Consider the following 18,359-nt stretch of genomic DNA (forward strand, 5'->3'; position numbering starts at 1 on the left):
ACCAAAATAATACCTATTGAGCTTACCCATTTGAGGAAAAAAGAGAAGAAAATTCCGAAAACTTCAATGCAACAGAAATTTCAGAAGTCAAATCAAGCAGCACACACTTTTTTCTGTATATGAGAAATCTATTTTGACTTTGGGCTCCTAAGATGTAGTCTCACCATTTCCCCTCTGTCTTTCCTTAAGAAAAAAAATTAAGAAAAAAAATTAAGTGCATTCCCAAGAGTTTACTTGTTCCAGAGCACAAGGGAAAATATTGGCAGCAAAACCTCGTCGTGCCAAAACCAGAAGGCATGTTCCACACTTTTAGTATTTCAAAAAGGGAAAAAATATCTAAATTTAATGGAAACTGCTTTTGAGGGATTTGAATAAGTGACAATCTGAAATATAAACAGCTTACAACTGAATAGCGTGGCTTCCTTTCGAAAAAGCCTAATCAATTTCAATCTTCGTTGGTTTCTCCGGCTTTTGTTTAAGTAGATATGCCACTCTGAATCAGATTAATGGATAAACCCTACTTGAATGTCTTTTAGGAGTACAAAAGTTTACTTTTAGAAAATATTGATGAACATTAGTGCGTCATAAAGGACTATGCCATAAGCTTAAATTGTGTATTACATATAAGAAACAGTAAATGAAAAAAGTGCGGGAAAATTATGAAGATAAGGTTTTTTACGTTTCGTCAGATAATGGTTGAAGAGGGAGAGTTTTCTACTTTTCTTGTATTCAATAGGCGAGAAGCTTGAGCCGCTAGAAGTGTTGACGCATCTCCGTACATTACAGAAAATAATAATGCGTTGTTCTGTCATCGCAATAAATAAGTTCTCAGATCAAGTTAGGTCGACATAGCATGAAAAACAAGATAAAAAAAGAAAAAAAAACTTAGCCAGAGATAGGAAAAAATTAATAAGGATAGTCTAGGAAGGAAAAGGAAAAAAAAAATAAACTAGAAACAAAAAGATTAAGAGAAGCCAAGCAAGAGGCCTCCGAAGACTGGGAAAAGAAACTTAGAAAAAATAACAATAGCAAATCAAGCATTAGAAACAAAAATAAATCTTCAGAAAAAGACACACAGTGGAAGGATCAGAAAGTAAAAAAAAGGAATAAAAACTAAAAATTGAAGAAAATTTCTCTTACAGGGACGTTTCGAGCTATCTAGAAATGTTTCATTTCCTTTTATTTACGTTAGGTTTGGGTTGTTTTGTTTTTTAAAGTCTTTTTTAATATTTAGTTTTTTTTTACTATTTTCCATAGCTAGGCGATCCTGGATGAAACATCTGTATGCCATTAATTTAGTTTAAATGACTAATAATGCTCCTCATATTTATTCAAGAATTATATTTTATCGTCGCAATTCTAAATAAAAACCAAGCTTATAAGTAGTAGGCTACCCAAAGGAAACCCAAACTAAATTTTTCCAAGAATACCCAATAACTTTTGACGTCCGCGATTTGGGGGGGGGGATGACACTTTTATGAAAAAAACATAAATCATCATATTGAATGGTCAAATCTCTTTTGACAATAACCAAGCCATTTCTCACTTAAAAAACTATCGATAGTACACGTATGGTCAGGCGACCTTGCAAAAAATCAATAGAAAAAAGGAGGGATATTCCTTCTCAGGCATCAAATATCTTGTTTCTGATAAAACCTAATAAGGCTAACAACCCACTTTCGTCTTTCTTGGCATGCTAACACGTTCAAGGGGCAGTCTAACACTCCTTTTAGAATTATATGTGTTCAATAACCATACTTCTGGTTTATTTTTATGTAAACTTTGAAAGTAGTGAAAGCAGGTTAGATACATAATTAATTAAATTCTCAAGCTGTAAAACAAACCATTTCCTAGATGACTGCATTAATATTATAAATTTTGAGTATTTGCAGTAACTGACAGATTAAAATAGGGCAGGTCCTGTCACATTCTTCGATGTTTATTTCCTTGTTTTAGTGAATATAAGCCACCGTTTTAGAGTACTTTATTCAGTTCTTATTCTGTGTCTGTCCTCGTCTTATGTACAATTACTGTATTACGTGTGTAAATAAACATTTTTATACTCTACAAATACACTTTATTAAAGTTAGAGACGCTTGACATCCTCTACTGGTCGAACCCCAGAATGTAGGCCAACGCTACCATAAGACTCTAAATAAGAGAGCAAAGAGAAAGTCACACTTTACAGAGAGTAAAGTAGGATAAACCTTTACAGAGAAATCGTAGTATAAACCCTCTACATTTGATTCAAAATCGTTACGTTTATAATTCCAACAAAGATATTTCAACCTTAATATTGTTATATAAAATAGTTACGAGCCACCGGATCAACCTTCCACATGAGGAAAACGTTAAACCCTAGTAGCGTTTCAAAACGGGAAACAATATTCTTCTTTCTCTTTTAGGAGGCCAAAGACACTTCTTGACTGAACAGACTCGTTGACTCGCTAGTTAATCCATGTTAAACCCATTTGTAATACTTGATGTTCAGGGTAACAAAACTGGAGCCTCTAGCCTGAAAAACGTTTGTACAACTTTTAATAAATGGAAAATACCTATATATTTTGGAAAAATTCTTCATTTATTTTTAGAGAAAATTTCGACAGATGATCTGGGAATCCCAAAAATAGAATTGATTCCTCGAAGTAGAAGCACTGGTGGCAACGCAGCTCCCGATCACACATCGGAAAACCCTTACAGCCACAAATCAAGCTCCGAGATTTAGAAGTGTCTGTCCAGGATTGCAAACTCTGCTGATCCAGAACTTTTTTTTACCACCACTTTATTATATACTTCAAAGGCACGATCTTATGCATATCCGGCCAAGTTCCATGTCTGACATAACAACCATGCCATGCTTCAGCTAAGAAGCCTAGCTAAACCAGCATGTGCATGTCACTCAAGCCAAAAAAAACAAAAAACAAATAAGCGATTTGTCTTTACTTATCGTAACAAGAAGCAGGGCTTTCATCGTAGAGATTTAATTCAGTATCGGTTATTCTCATTTCATTAGCATTCCGTTCCAGTTGTGCCAAAAGACTTGTCCTTTGTAGTGTAAGAAAAGGAACGTTTAAAAATCGATGAAGGAACTGTAGGCCAAATCCATTTTTCATAGATGACTCTGCATATCTCACGAGTCCGGCATTTTTTGGCCTAAAAGAATAAAAGAAGATTTATTCTGATGGGCTTCGCCCCTCACTTTAAAATAAACAATCAGTCTTATGCCGAAAAAAATTCAATTACATTGAAAAGCCCATTTCTGAATCATATTTTCAAAACAGACTGGAGCGACAAAAAGAAAAGAAAAAAAGAAGACAAATTACGATATTTAATAATCAAATTACGGTTTCAATATTGAACAGTGACAATCAGGCCATAAGAGCTCGAATTAAAAAGCTAAGAGTTTTGAAGGGAGCCAGGAGAGTTTTTTGAAGAGTTTGATACCAAATGCATTTATTAAGCTTGGAGTAAACCCACAAAATATGACATTATGGAACTTAAACTGTATTTGGAGTATTTTCCCCTGTTTTCAAAGAACAATACAGTACTGTCACGAGTGAATTTGGAATCGAAAATACACAATTCCACTGCTGGAGGAATAAAAGTCATTTTAAGGAGAGGGGAAAGGGTCAAACTATAGGCATCGTTTTTCCAATGCTGTATAGCAAATCGGTAGGCTACCATTATGTGGAACTTTAACATTTTCTGACCTGGGGAGGATCTTAGCACGGATATAGCCTCTCAGGTACAAGAAACCTTCTGTGTTAAGTTCTTCCAAGTATTGGCTCCAGGTCTTTCTTAGGCTTACCAACAAATAATGTGTAAGTAAGCACAAGATTTTGAATCTGCATTTCAGGGCAGTATCCAAGATTTCTGTGGAGAAGGAGGGGGGGGGGGTATAAAAAAGCTTACTAAATACAACATTTTTTTTATATGCATTTTTTTCATTCTTGTACGAGTCGGACAAAATTTCCTGGTGGGGGAGGGTTAAACTGGGTAAAGCCCTTTCTCCTCCTTTTTGTATACGGGCAAGAAACAAGAGTTTTACTGAATAGAATTGCTGTTTAGGGTAATTTCAGGTAGTTTCCTTTTTGACATTCATGTTATTGATTTTGAACATCTCCCTACCCTCTAGTAATGCCCCTGCTTCAGCACAAATACATTTGTGTAATATTTTCACACTATTTTGCAGTCCTGTTATTTATTGCCACCAAATATGTACAGTATCTCTTCTCCAAGTAATGAACTGAAAAAGTGTGTCTATATACATGTTACATTTCGAATATTAGATGAATTAGTTGAACAGCTTTCGATACACCAAATATGAAATACGCCGAATCCGAGTCTGCTAAGAAGCCAAATTTTCTGGAGCTCATTAGTTGCGAATAAGTACATGAAATAATACTCATGAGCTAGGATAAAGGGTGTTGAGAAGGTTTGAACACTGCTCATAGAAGAAAAAGAAATCACTAAAACTAGTAATACATCAGGTGTTGCAACCCTTTAAGTAGCCTCTAATGTATCACTTCCCAGCCCTTTTGGTGCCATAAACCCCCTCTGCAAGCAGGTTAGAATTAAAGTCAGTTACATCATGACTCCCTTACATTAAACAAATTTAAGATTGATCATCTTTTTCATCAGTTTTATTCTAAAGTATTATTTTTTTTTCATTTGTATTTACATCTGATTTAAATTTATTATTTAACTAATTAAAGGTCCTTTGCACATAAGCGTTTAGTTTTATCTGAAGACCTCAAAAAGAAAGCGAACACAGAAAAATAAGCTGGCGAAAGTGACATTACACTTTAATGACAGTAGTAGTGATGCTGCTTCTGTTGATCTCTGTGCTGACACTAGTGATTAGTTACACCTGGAAACTGTAAAAGAACCTACTGAGGAGACAAAGCCAAGTGATTTTGTATTAGTTCTATATGCTACTAAAAAAAACCCAAAGTATTAAACTGATGAGGTTTCAGAGATTGAAATGAAGAATATAAAGTGAACTTCCTGAAATGAAAGACAAGGGAAATATTTCTAGAGATAAAGGATGAGGCTTTTGTGATGACAAGCAAAATTGCCTTACACCTGCCAAAACCTAATCTGAGTGGTGGGGCAGAACGTGCAGTAAAAGCAATGACCTTTGATGTTGACCTTTTACCATATGTTGCTGAGTGAAAAATATAACAACATTCTGTTTTATATGTTTATTGCAATCAAAGTAGACAATAGGTTTTTATTAAATAATATTTGGTATCCTAAAGTACCCAAAAAGGATATCCTAGAGTACCCGGTGATCTCGGTACTCTAGGACAATAGGAGGGGGTAAGGAAAATTGTTGGTACCAAAAAAGTTTATCAACGGAATAATCTGCAAAAAAAATGCTGAAGAAAGCCCATTCAGTTCCATTTAAGTAATTAGGAAAATCAAGTAATTTGACCAAAGCATTCTCCAGGTATCTGCCATAAACCTGAACACGACCTAGGGTACCCACATCTCCCCTACAACTGTGACTACTATTACAACTATGCCTAAGGGTATGAAGGTGAAATATTCAAGGAATTTTGAGTGGGGGAAGGTGAACTGAATCACAACACGCCGTCAGTATGAAGTTGTCAAAAGGAACAGTTTGATGTGTAAAGTTTAAACTAGCAGGGCTTGTTTTAAGGGATAATGAACTAACCAAAAGAAAATACTTCCATGTTAATGCTACTCCTTCTACTCATACTATGAGAACTGTTACTAATATTACTACTTCTATTATTACTACCGCCCCTAAAACTTAGGCTATTACTAATAATGCTACTGCTAGTACTGCTACTATTGCTATTAAAACTAAGGGTATTCAATCAATCAATCAATTTATTAATATTAAAAGAAAAACTATTACAAAAGTAAAGCGGTTACTAGGCCCAAGAAGCTTTGCATTGAAGCGGAACATTTGGGATATATAGAAACTGTATGGAACTAATTTGAAACACACTAATACCCACACAGGTTGTCGAGCGGACGCATCAAAAATGCTTCACCAGCCGCTGATGGTATTAAGCTGAAACTTTCAGCGTGTGTGGAAGGGGATGTTGACGAAACCAAAGGTGTTATGCGCATACTGTTACTAATGCTGCTACAACTATTGTTACTGCACAAGTTAGGGATATCAAGTCGGAACTTTTAAGGAATATTTCGGCAGATCTTGAACTAAATCAAAACAAACTATGAGCATGTGAACCTCCAAAAGGGTGACAAAGCAACATTTAAAAAACAACTTACATTATTAGGTTAAACATTTAAAGGTAAGTTGTGGGTGATTCTAAACTAGCCAGAAGGCACTATGTGTATACTTTTGATACTACCACTACAGTTACTTTAACTAATAACGCTAGAGGTATTAAGTTGAAATTTCTAGGGAACGTTTAGGAGGAGTTTCAATTAAACAAAAAAATTATATGGATGCAGGTTTTCAAACAGGCATATAAACAATATCATAGGCAGCACCACTCTACAACAGCTAGAAATACACTGAAACTATTGAAGGAGCTAATTGTATTCAAAATTAACAGTTCTGCTGCGCTTTTTAACAGTTTTTAAAAGTTTTTTAACAAGAGATTGGAGGGAGAGCAGTTCTTCCCTTAAGCCCATTCATTTTCCAAACACATTTAGTCAAAATTTTTCGACAGCCCTTTTGTTCAGCATAGTAGAAGGCCCCAGCAACTATATCTTTAGAGATATTGGGCATTACACCCCCCCCCCCCAAATTATGAAATTGACCCATTTTGCTTTAAAAATTAACGCTACTTTAAACTAGATCAAAAGGCATTGTGCTTATGGTTGCAAAAAAGATACCTCAGCAACATATCGAGAATGACTGGGGTTATTTAGTTGAAACTTTTGGGGCTACTACTATTACTACCTCTGCTCTTACAATTTAAACAAATAAAAAGAATTTAAGCGTACACAGGTTGTCAAAAAGCATAGATAGAATATTTTAGGAATAATAATTTTTTTCATTGAAAAAGACAATGTAAATAAAGAATGAACTGAAATCAATTTAAAAACTTTTTCCACAAAGCAAGTTTTCAAAGAAAATTAAAGAGCTCCAGTAAGCCAAATATGAGCAGAAATAAATGAAGGCAAATAATCTTGCAATTGTAAAACTACCACAAATCACTTCCAATACACAAATGAAACTCAAAACAAGCAAAAATTACGATAAATAGCCGAGTCAAGCTTAAAACGAGAAAAAATTAACAAGAGTAAGGCTGATAACCATGCCTTCTCAAGACCAGAACAAAATTTGTGCTTTACAGGAAAAAAACTATGTTTTAAATGTTTTCGCTTTTTTTACTTTCATAAAAAAAATTATCAAAACTTTAAGGAATAAATATCAGTATGTCAATTAAACTGACAATCCACGGTCCCTTTTTTTTATTAAAGCGCAAATTATGTTTTGGTTATGTTCTGTTGAAAAACTCGTTTTGTGGAAAAAGTTTTTTAAATTAATCAACATAATAAGCTGAATCTCTTGATAGCAAAATTCCGTTTTTTAGAGCTTTGGTTACTATTGAGCCGAGTTACTCCTTGCTTACAGTTTGTTACCACCAACTATTTATTATAGTTGATTGCCTTGGCAGCATTAAGTCTTTTGTTTTGTTGTTGTTGGAACTTATCTTCTTTTTACCACACAGTAAATGGTAATTTTTTATGCTTTTTTATGGGTTAAGAATAAAAATAATTTTACAGATTTAAGGTTACAGTTTACAAACGGCTCATCTTTGTCAAATCATAAAATTTTATTTCTTTTTATTTAAATTTGGCTTGTTAGAACAAGTCATGTGTATCAATCAAGGGCCTAAAAAAGAGGCTATTTTTGGTATAGCTTTAATAGTAAAATTAAAGTTGAAATGAAGGGACTCGGAGAGGGAAGAATGGGCTGGTTCAATACTAATACAGATGTAAGTCTTCATTTATAATAAAGTAAATAACCAGTTTTGTCTACCACTTTAGGAAATCATTGCTTATGGCAAGGACATTTTTGTTAGGGAGAGGGGATTTGTTTTCGGACGGGGGCCTTACAAAAACTTGTGAAAAATGTATAAATTCTGTAAATGCATTTTTATTACGTTTTTACGAATCTGACAAATATTTCAGTAGGGCAGGGGGTCTAAACCCGGTTACCCCCCCCTTAATGATTATGGTCTTGGCTGGTGCATACAAAAAACGGAACAAGAAACTCGTCAAAACACAAGCTGTCTGTAATCTATAATAAATAAGCACATCTATGAGCAGGCTACATAATGGACCTTACCTATTTAAGCTGGATAGGAAGCACCGTACTACATCTTCACTCACTACTCGATGGTGTCCCATGTCTCGTCTATTTGCGAGGATCAGGACAGGAATATGATCAGGAACTTTGGGCAGCTCTCTTTCAATATACTCAAAAGTCCTAGAAAACAAAATCTCCTTATGATTTGCAGGGATATATTCTAAAAACATTTAGCTTCAGGCGTGTATCCTATCCCTCGTATGTATATGAAAATAATTTTGCAGGTTATTCTTTTTGATAGGTTAAAAGGACTAATACAAACAAGAACTATAAAGCGACTCTAAAAAAAAATTGTACCCTTTCTTCCCTGCTTCCCTCTTCTTTAGAAAACCCCCTCTCCATTAATGGTGACTTTCATATTCACGATATACGAGGAGCCTCAAATCTTGTATACCCATATAAAAATACGATTAGTGCTTCTTTTATTATTAAAAAATGATCTGTAATTGATAGAACTCCAGCTGATATTGGAAATACGACTAATTGGACATCCTTCAAGACTGCAGCAATGAGATTTCTCTCTGCAAAAGAATACTAATGATATTTGTAATGATGCTAGTGCCTCTCGTTTTCTCATGTCAAGGATAATGTCTATTTTAATTTTATTTTTTTATGTAGGAATTGCCTAGATGTGGCAAGAAGAAAAATTTAAAAACATTGTCATCAGTACATGCAGAACAAAGAAGAATGTCACCTGCTCTCAACAAGCCCTTTCAGACTTTCTCAACAGGTCATACATAATGTTTAGTATTGATAATACAATACCTTACCTGCCCCACCGCTCAAAGTCGGATCCGATGTACTAGAGGAAGTTGAATGGTTCAAATACCAGTAGTGCCATTAAATGTGACGAAAGCCTTAAGCGGGAAATTACCACACGCATTGCAAGCGCAGAAGGCAACTTCAATAAACTAAGAAATGTGTGGAAGAATCCAGCATACTGTCTAACACTTAAGCTCCGGCTTTTCTATAGTAACGTCCTCTTCACACTAATGTACGAATGCGAATCTTGGGCGTTGGCTAAGCAGCTCGAAAAGCGAATCCAGGTTTTTAAGAACACCTACCTTCAGCTTACCCTTGGTATTCAATCGACTGGTAAGATCACTAACGCCTTTATACGTGAAACGACAATGCAGCCTCACGTGATTGATAGAATTATGACAAAGCGATGGCGTTATTGGGGTTACATGGTGCGGATGGGTGAGGGCTACCTACCTCAAGATATCAGGTGTTCCCTCGGCATCAGAAGACGTGGGCGACAGAAGGCAACACTAGAAAAATGCCTTAAGAAGGATGCTGCGCTGTTAAGATCATCGCTCGAAAAACTTTGATCAAAAGTGCAAGAGAGGTCACCATGGAGAGGCAACGTTGTCACCTTATACGCCAGCCGGCGTGGGTAGACCTACGTCTAAGTAAGTTAGTATCTATGGGCAATACCTCGCTCTTTACAATAAAGCTTGAATTTCGCCCCAATTCTTTAAAAATGACCCCTGAATCACAAAGGCCGCAGAACAAACAGTTGAAATTACTAAAAATACTTTAGCGTAAAGAATGAGGTATTGAAGAGGAGACGAACCCCCCTTTATATACGTAATAGTTTCTGTTCGTTTTAAGTTTTAATGCTGCGCCTTACTTCCACTTGATTTTTTTTCATTTATTTATTTTCTCATTGTTTTTTTTTTTATAAATAATGCTAGAAAATCCTACGCCCCATTCATGGTAATTTTCTTCCCTAATGATACATTCCTCCGTGCAATGATCCTCCCATGTAACCCCTTCCCCATGTAACCCCTGTAACAATTCCTCCCGAAAACGTCTGTACACTTCCCAATAACCATTACTATATGTAAACAATGGTCAAAGTTGGTAACTTGCATTCCCTCCCTCGGGGACTGTAGGGGATTAAGTCGTCCCCAAAACATAGCTATTAGGCTTTTCGACAATGCTGAACAAAATGGCTATCTCAAAATTTTGATCCGGTGACTTTGGGAAAACAATGAGCGTAGGAGGGGGCCTTGGTGCCCTCCAATTTCTTCGTTATTCAAAAAGGGCACTAGAACTTTTAATTTCCGCTAGAACAATCCTTTTTGCAAAATTCTACGACCACTGGATCGATACAATCACCCCTGGGGAAAAAAACGTGATCTGTCTTCTGGCAAAAAAAAAAAAAAAAAAAAAATTCTACATTTTTGTAGATTGGAGCTTGAAACTTCTACAGTAAGGTTTTCTGATACGCTTAATCAGATGGCTCGATTTTCCTTATGCCTCTATGACTTTTAGTGGGAGGGGGGTTTCCCTCTATTTTCTTAAATAAGGCAAAATTTCTCAGGCTCGTAACTTTTGATGAGTAAAACTAAACTTGATAATACATATATATTTAAAATCAACATAAAAATACGATTCTTTTGATGTAACTATTTGTATCAAAATTCAGTTTTTTAGAGTTTCGGTTACTATTAAGCCGGGTCCTTACTACAATTCGTTACCACTAACCGTTTGATACTTCTAAAAGCCAACCGTGATTTATTATCATAGAGATTCAATTTTCGTTTAGGGTTTTAGTTCCTTCTACTATGATATAAAAAGGCTGATCCTGTCAAAGCATGTTTGGATTTCTTTTATCCACACATGACAGATAAAAAATCTTTTTTGCGACTCCACCCCCTAAAACAGCTCGAATAGAACCCCGGGTCCGTATCGCCAAGCAGTGATCAAACACACACATAACTATATAGGTATATACATACATACAGTTATATATTGGTTACAGTTATGTTATTCTTCCTTTTGTTTGATTAGTCTACTTGGAGATGCTAATATACAATCTCCGTCCAAATGTAGACTCTGCGGTGGCTGGGATTAAACCTCGGTACTCGTACTCCAAGGAACGATTCTGTACGTACATATAGTAGACTGGTGGTGTGAAGGAGAAACCACGAATCTCGGTCTTTTTTTATTTTGGAGACTTAACTCTGTGTTATTTTCTCAAAACATCTGCGTCGGATGGTCTGTTTCTCGTATCTTTCTAAGGCATATTGACTGACTTCTAGCTAGTGTAAAAAACATGTTTCTCATTTACCCATTTTAGCAAATGTTAAGAGAATTATATGTCTTGCGAACTCGCACTGGCAATGCTGCGAAATGGATCAGAAATCTGCTTAGAGAAGAAACAAAACGTAACCATTACCGCTAATTACTAACACCTCTCTGCAGAACCAAGCTACCAAGAACCGATACAGCTGCGCAGGATCCTCCTCAATTCACACCTAGTCAAAGCTTCTCTTTTTCCCCTGTCCCATCAAGTTCTTATTTCCTTTAAATCCTTCTTTGTCTATTAGTGTAAAAATATAAGCCGCGTGAAGAAAAATTTGGTAAAGACTTGTGGTCACATGTGAGCAGAAGAAATTGAGGGGAAGGCAGTTCAGAAAGTATTTATTGTTTGTATTGAAGTGAATCGTTTGCTAAGGAACTTTTTTTATGGCACTTGGTATTAACGAAGTGACATATAGCGATCGCAAATTCTGTCGGTCTGTCGGTCCCTGTTTTGCTACTTTAGGCACTTCCAGGTAAGCTAGGACGATGAAATTTGGCAAGCGTATCAGGGACCGGAACAAATTAAATTAGAAATAGTCGTTTCCCGATTTGACCATCTGGGGGGAGGGGGGGCCGGTTAATTCGGAAAAGTAGAAAAAATTAAATATTTTTAACTTACGAACGGGTGATGGGATCATAATGAAATTTGATGTTTGGAGGGATATCGTGTCTCAGAACTCTTATTTTAAAATCCCGACCAGATCCGGTGACATTGGGGGGGAGTTGGAGGGGGAACCTAAAATCTTGGAAAACGCTTAGAGTGGAGAGTTCAGGATGAAACTTGGTGGGAAAAATAAGCAGAAGTCCTAGATACGTGATTGACATAACCAGAACAAATCTGCTCTGTTTGGGGGAGTTGGCGGGGGGGGGGGGGGTTAATTCTGAAAAAATTGAAAAAATAAGGTATTTTTAACTTACGAACGGGTGATCGGATCTCAATGAAATTAGATATTTAGAAGGATATCGTGTCTCAGAGCTCTTATTTTAAATCCCGACCGGATCCGGTGACATTGGGGGGAGTTGGGAAGGGGAACTTAAAATCTTGGAAAACGCTTAGTGTGGAGGAATTGGGATGAAACTTGGTGGGAAAAATAAGCAAAAGTCCTAGATACCTGATTGACATAATTGGAACGGATCCGCTCTGTTTGGAGAAGTTGGGGGGGGGGGGTTAATTCTGAAAAATTAGAAACATGACGTATTTTTAACTTACGAAGGAGAGATCGGATCTTGATGAAACTTCATATTTAGAAGGACCTCGCAACTCGGATCTCTTATTTTAAATCCCGACCGGATCCAGCGTCATTGGGGGGGGGAGGCGGAAATCTTGAAAAATACTTTAAGCGGAGAGATCAGGATGAAACTGGGTGGGAATAATAAAGACAAGTCCAAGATACGTGACTGATATAACCGGACCGGATCCGTTCTCTTTGGTGGAGTTGGGGGAGGGGGGATAATTCGGAAAAATTAGAGAGGTATTTGTAAATTACGAACGAGTGATCTGATCTTAGTGAAATGTAATATTTAGAAGGATCTTGTGCTTTAGAGCTCTTGGGGGGAGTTGGAGGGGGAAACCGGAATTCTTGGAAAACGTGAAAATTGGGGTATCTTTATCTTACGAATAGGTGATCGGATCTTAATAATTCTTTACATATAGAAGGGTCTTATGTCTCAGATGCTCCATTTTCTAGTCGAATCGGATCCGGGGATATACGGGGCTGGAGGGGGGAAACGGAAATCTTGGAAAACTCTTAGAGTGGAGAGGTCGGGATGAAACTTAATGGGAAGAATAAGCACAATTTCTAGATACGTGATTGACATAATTGGAACGGACCCGTTCTCTTTGGAGGAGCTGGGGGGTGTTAATTTGGAAAAATTAGAAAAACTGAGGTATTTTTAACTTATGAATGGGCGACCGGATCCTAATGAAATTTGATATTTAGAAGGAACTTATGTCTCGGAGTTCTTACTTCAAATCCCGACCAGATCTGTTGACATTGGGGGGAGTTGGAGGGGGAAATCAGAAATCTTGGAAAATGCTTAGAATGGAGGAATCTGGATGAAACTTGGTTGGTAGAATAAGCAAATGCCGTAGATACGTGATTGACGTAACCGTACTGGATTCGCTCTCTTTGGGGAAGTTAGGGGGTGGGGTTCAGTGCTTTGGCGAGTTTGGTGCTTTTGGACGTCCTAGGACGATCAAAATTGGTAGGCGTGTCGGGGAGCTGCACAAATTGACTTGATAAAGTCGTTTTCCCCGATTCGACCATCTGGGGGGGGCTGAAGGAAGAGGAAAATTTAGAAAAAATGAGATATTTATAACTTACGAGGGGATGATGGGATCTGAATGAATTTTGATATTTAGAAGGACCTCGTGACTCAGAGCTCTTATTTTAAATCCCAACCGGCATTAAGCCTCTTTTTTCCTTTTAAATCAACCCATTTATTCTTATAATTTTGCTAGAGCTCATACCATATGAGCTCTTGGCTCTTGGGTCTTCCGACCTCGTCACAAGTGCCATATGAGCTCTTAGCTCTTGTTTATTTTTGTATTTTTTTTTTTTGCGAAATCTACTGTTTATCAACGCATACAGATGTGTTCAAATACAGAGTTTATTTACACATGAACTCATTTTGAACAGTGCTTGTACACTACCATCTGTAGTCTTTGAATTCTGATACCAGTAAGACAATTCACTCTACTTTCCTTTTGTTGCTACAGCTATGGTCCCTTAGCACCCCCAACGTAGAAGAAAAACTAGAAGAAAAAAATTAGTAGTACTTATCCTTCCCCTTAAAAGATTGTCCGGAAATGTTCCCAAACCAGACTCATCATGAATCACATTTACTTCTAAATTTTATGAATGCGTTTCAATTTGAACAAAAGAGGCTGCAAGCATTTGTTTTTTCTTTGGAGAGGAGGGCTAGTTGTCTGCAATATTCCTTTTTTTACTACTGAGTAAGAGACTAGGCAATATTAAAACTTCAACTCGATCAAAGAAAAAAATTCTGCTCCATATAGAAGAACTGAAATTTTTTGATGAATCCAAATAATTTCTCTCGACGAAATTTGAATGGAATGTAGCCTTTGCTATGAGGATACCAAACCCCCTCAAAATTAGTTTCAGAAATATAAGGCAAGAATCACCAAGAATCAGTTAGTTCTAAAATTTGCAAGATCTTACGTGATAGATCCGAGGTTGCAAGGGCAAGACGAAGTCCAGAAACATCAAGGAGGCACACTCGTGCCTCTATAAAGAGGCGACACACGACAATGTTAAGCGATCTTCGTCGCAGAGGGATGGGGAGGGATGCATTTCGTAGCCCGAGCTCCAACTAAGAAACCTGCAAAATTTCATCCCCCTCCAACTTTTCCTTCATGGGGAAAATCTGGCCGAAAGTTTCGACTCGTCAACCCCAGCCCCCCTTTAACGTTGTCCGATCGGGCTGAAATTCACAAGTTAAGGTCCCCTAGGGCCCAGGAGCTTATCTGCGAAATTTCAGCTCGATCCGATAACTCCTTCCCTGTTTTCCAGAAACCACGCATTAGCTACTTAATTAACGGATTTCTCTCCATAAGAGCCCATGTTAATTTGAAATTTTTAAAAGTTATTGAGAAGTTATATTTACACACATGCAAGTGTTTAGCTCAGTCGGTAGAGCGTGGGACTCTTAATCCTCGGGTCAAGGTTTCAAGTCCCTTACGGGCGGTTTTTTTTCACAACATCAAAAAAATTTTGATAACACCTGGACAGCTTATCATTTGAGAGATAACAGAATATTAGCTTCTTATGAGCAAAAGAAACATTTCGGTCATTCTATCTATTTTTTTTTTCTATTTTATACAATGATATTAAATTACATCCACCATGGATTTTAGAAAAACGTACAGAAATAATATGAAAAAAACTTCGTTTTCTTAAAGAGTTAAAGAGGCTGCGTCCCAAAGTCGAACCTTAAAACGTACAGGAATTAGAAGAGGCAGTTGAGGGGCTGCCGCCCCCAAACCCCCCGCTTTTAAAGACTCTTTTGAACAGGTTTTTTGTTTTTTTGCTAACCCCCCGCTCTTGGCTTCGGAAAGGCCCTCTTTTAATTAAAAAATAATTGAAATGAATGAATAATGGAATAACTTCGAAAAATGTTAAACACATGAGGACAGGAGAACCATTGCGCCGAAACTAGTAATTAGTAACAATGAAGTCCCCCCACAAAAAAAACCTGTCCAAAAGAGTCTTTAAAAGCGGGGGGTTTGGGGGCGGCAGCCCCTCAACTGCCTCTTCTAATTCCTGTACGTTTTAAGGTTCGACTTTGGGACGCAGCCTCTTTAACTCTTTAAGAAAACGAAGTTTTTTTCATATTATTAGAGATAAGAGCTGAGATATCTCTCATGATTATGATGGTATCCTACGGTTCTGATTTTGCACAACAGTAGTAGATCACTCATGGTTGCTACCTCGCTATATGAAATACGAAACTACCCAGAAGTGTTTTCCCATGGACCATTATATGTTGCATGTTCAAGAGTCGGTAAACCTGACAATCTATTTATATGCACAGACAATGGGACAGCAAAGAATGTTGTATATTCGCAAGTTTTACGTAGTTAAAAACATATATATATATATATATATATATATATATATATATATATATATATATATATATATATATATATACTAGCTGTTGGGGTGGCGCTTCGCGCCACCCCAACACCTAGTTGGTGGGGGCGCTTCGCGCCCCCCCAAGCCCCCCCGCGCACGTAAGTCGTTACGCGCCATATTAGTTACGCGCCATTGTAGTTGTGTCCCTATGTCCCACCTGTGAATATATATATATATATATATATATATATATATATATATATATATATATATATATATATATATATATATATATATATATATATATATATATATATATATATATATATATATATATACACATATATATATATATATATATATATATATATATATATATATATATATATATATATATATATATATATATATATATATATATACACATATATATATATATATATATATATATATATATATATATATATATATATATATATATATATATATATATATATATATATATATATGTTTTTAACTACGTAAAACTTGCGAATATACAACATTCTTTGCTGTCCCATCGTCTGTGCATATAAATAGATTGTCAGGTTTACCGACTCTTGAACATGCAACGCATAATGGTCCATGGGAAAACAATCCGTATTCAGATCTATACCTCATGATTCTATTGATTGCCCTTGAGCTTTGTTGATGGTGATTGCTAATCGACCATTTCCTTTGTTGCCGTCGTCATTTATATATCCCCCTGTGCCCCCCGGCGTCCCCGTTGTAGTTGTGTCCCTGTGTCCGGGTCGTCATTTATATTCCCTGTGTCTCCGTCGTCATTTGTGTCCCGGTGTCCCAGTCTGTGATTTCTATTTGAGTGTCCCGGGCGTCATTTATATTCGTCAGGATATTGTAGGGCATCGTAGCATCGATGAGTTTAAGCAATTCTTGTCAACTGATTGTTTCGCCTATAAAGAATATTATCTCGAGGTAAGAACTGATCACCGACCACAACGATTGCCACTTTGTTGATAGTTGCGTATCAGGAGGCATCAATTCGATTGCTGTTTTTAAGCAGAAGCACTAAATTATTATTTTTGTGGAAAAGATGATATATATAAATATATATATATATATATTTTCTTTTTAGTTTTTTTGTAGTTTTTACCTTTTTTAGTTTTTTTCTTCTTTTGTATTAATGCTAAAGCCAAGGTTCAAACCTGGAGCCTCTCGGACCTAGAACCTGAAACATAACGCTTTACCAACTCAGCTACTTCGGCGTGAATACATTCGTTTTGAGCAGCTTCCTCGGGTGTTGCCATTGTAGGTTCTTCAGTCATTTTACAATTAGAAATTTCCCTTTCAACGGTCTTCTTACAATTAAAAATTTGTCTTTGAACGATATTCTTAAATACCTGTGTCCTGGTCGTCATTTATATTTCCTGTGTCCCGGTCGTCATTTGTGTCCCGGTATCCCAGTCTGTAATTTCTCCTTGAGTGTCCCGGTCGTTATTTATATTCCCTCTGTCCCGGTCGTCATTTGTGTCCCGGTCTGTAATTTCTCTTTGAGTGTTTTTTCTTTTTAGTATTTTTTAGTTTTTTACATTTTTTCTTTTTTCAGTTTTCTTTTTCTTCTTTATTTTTCAGCTTCACTATGAAATACATATCGCCGAACCTTCATCGTCGCTATCACATCAGTCATTTTAAACTTAAACATTAATAGATTTCTACGTGAACATATATGTCTTAAATATCTTTAATGACGTCACCGTCATAGCAAAAATGACGACAACTAACTTCATGACGCCAGTCGACACAGAAACATGACGTCACCTGATCCACAGACAGACAACTTATTTTTATATATATAGATAGATATAATTCTAAAATTGTCAGGTAATTTTCTATTTTGAAATAAAAACTAAAAATTATTGCTCAGACAACATAAATATTTTTGATATTTACATAATAGCTTTAGTGGTTCTGGACTGAAAACTAAATATGCTAATCAAATTGGGAATTGCAATCTTTTAGGTTGAAAAGGCAGATCCATTGGAATCATGAGAATGCGTGGAATGAGAAAAGCCTCACCCTCAAAAGGCCCTGTCAAGATTGTTGCCTCTATTACGTTATAACAGACATAACACGTCATTTGTGTCCCGGTGTCTCGGTCTGTAGTTTCGTTAGTCACAAACATGACGTCAGACGACAAACAACTTCATGACGACATACAGCTCAATCCTTATAATGACGTCAGTCGACAAACATGACGTCAGTCGACAGACAGACAAACAACTTATTTTTATATAGATAGATAGATATATATATATATATATATATATATATATATATATATATAT

At 36.4% G+C, this 18,359-nt stretch overlaps 1 protein-coding gene across 3 annotated transcripts in view; it reads right to left on the reverse strand.

The window, feature by feature from the left end:
• LOC136037121 (rab-like protein 6) overlaps positions 1-18,359 on the reverse strand; it is a 79,200-nt gene that overhangs the window by 15,528 nt on the left and 45,313 nt on the right. For all 3 annotated transcript variants that reach the window (XM_065719603.1, XM_065719604.1, XM_065719606.1), the window contains 2 exons: positions 8,303-8,443; positions 2,944-3,153 (listed from right to left, as the gene is read on the reverse strand). In XM_065719603.1, coding sequence (XP_065575675.1) covers positions 2,944-3,153; positions 8,303-8,443 — 351 coding nt within the window. The remainder of the gene's footprint in view (positions 1-2,943; positions 3,154-8,302; positions 8,444-18,359) is intronic.

This window comes from Artemia franciscana, chromosome 16 (genome assembly GCF_032884065.1).
Source record: "Artemia franciscana chromosome 16, ASM3288406v1, whole genome shotgun sequence".
Taxonomy (NCBI): domain Eukaryota; kingdom Metazoa; phylum Arthropoda; class Branchiopoda; order Anostraca; family Artemiidae; genus Artemia; species Artemia franciscana.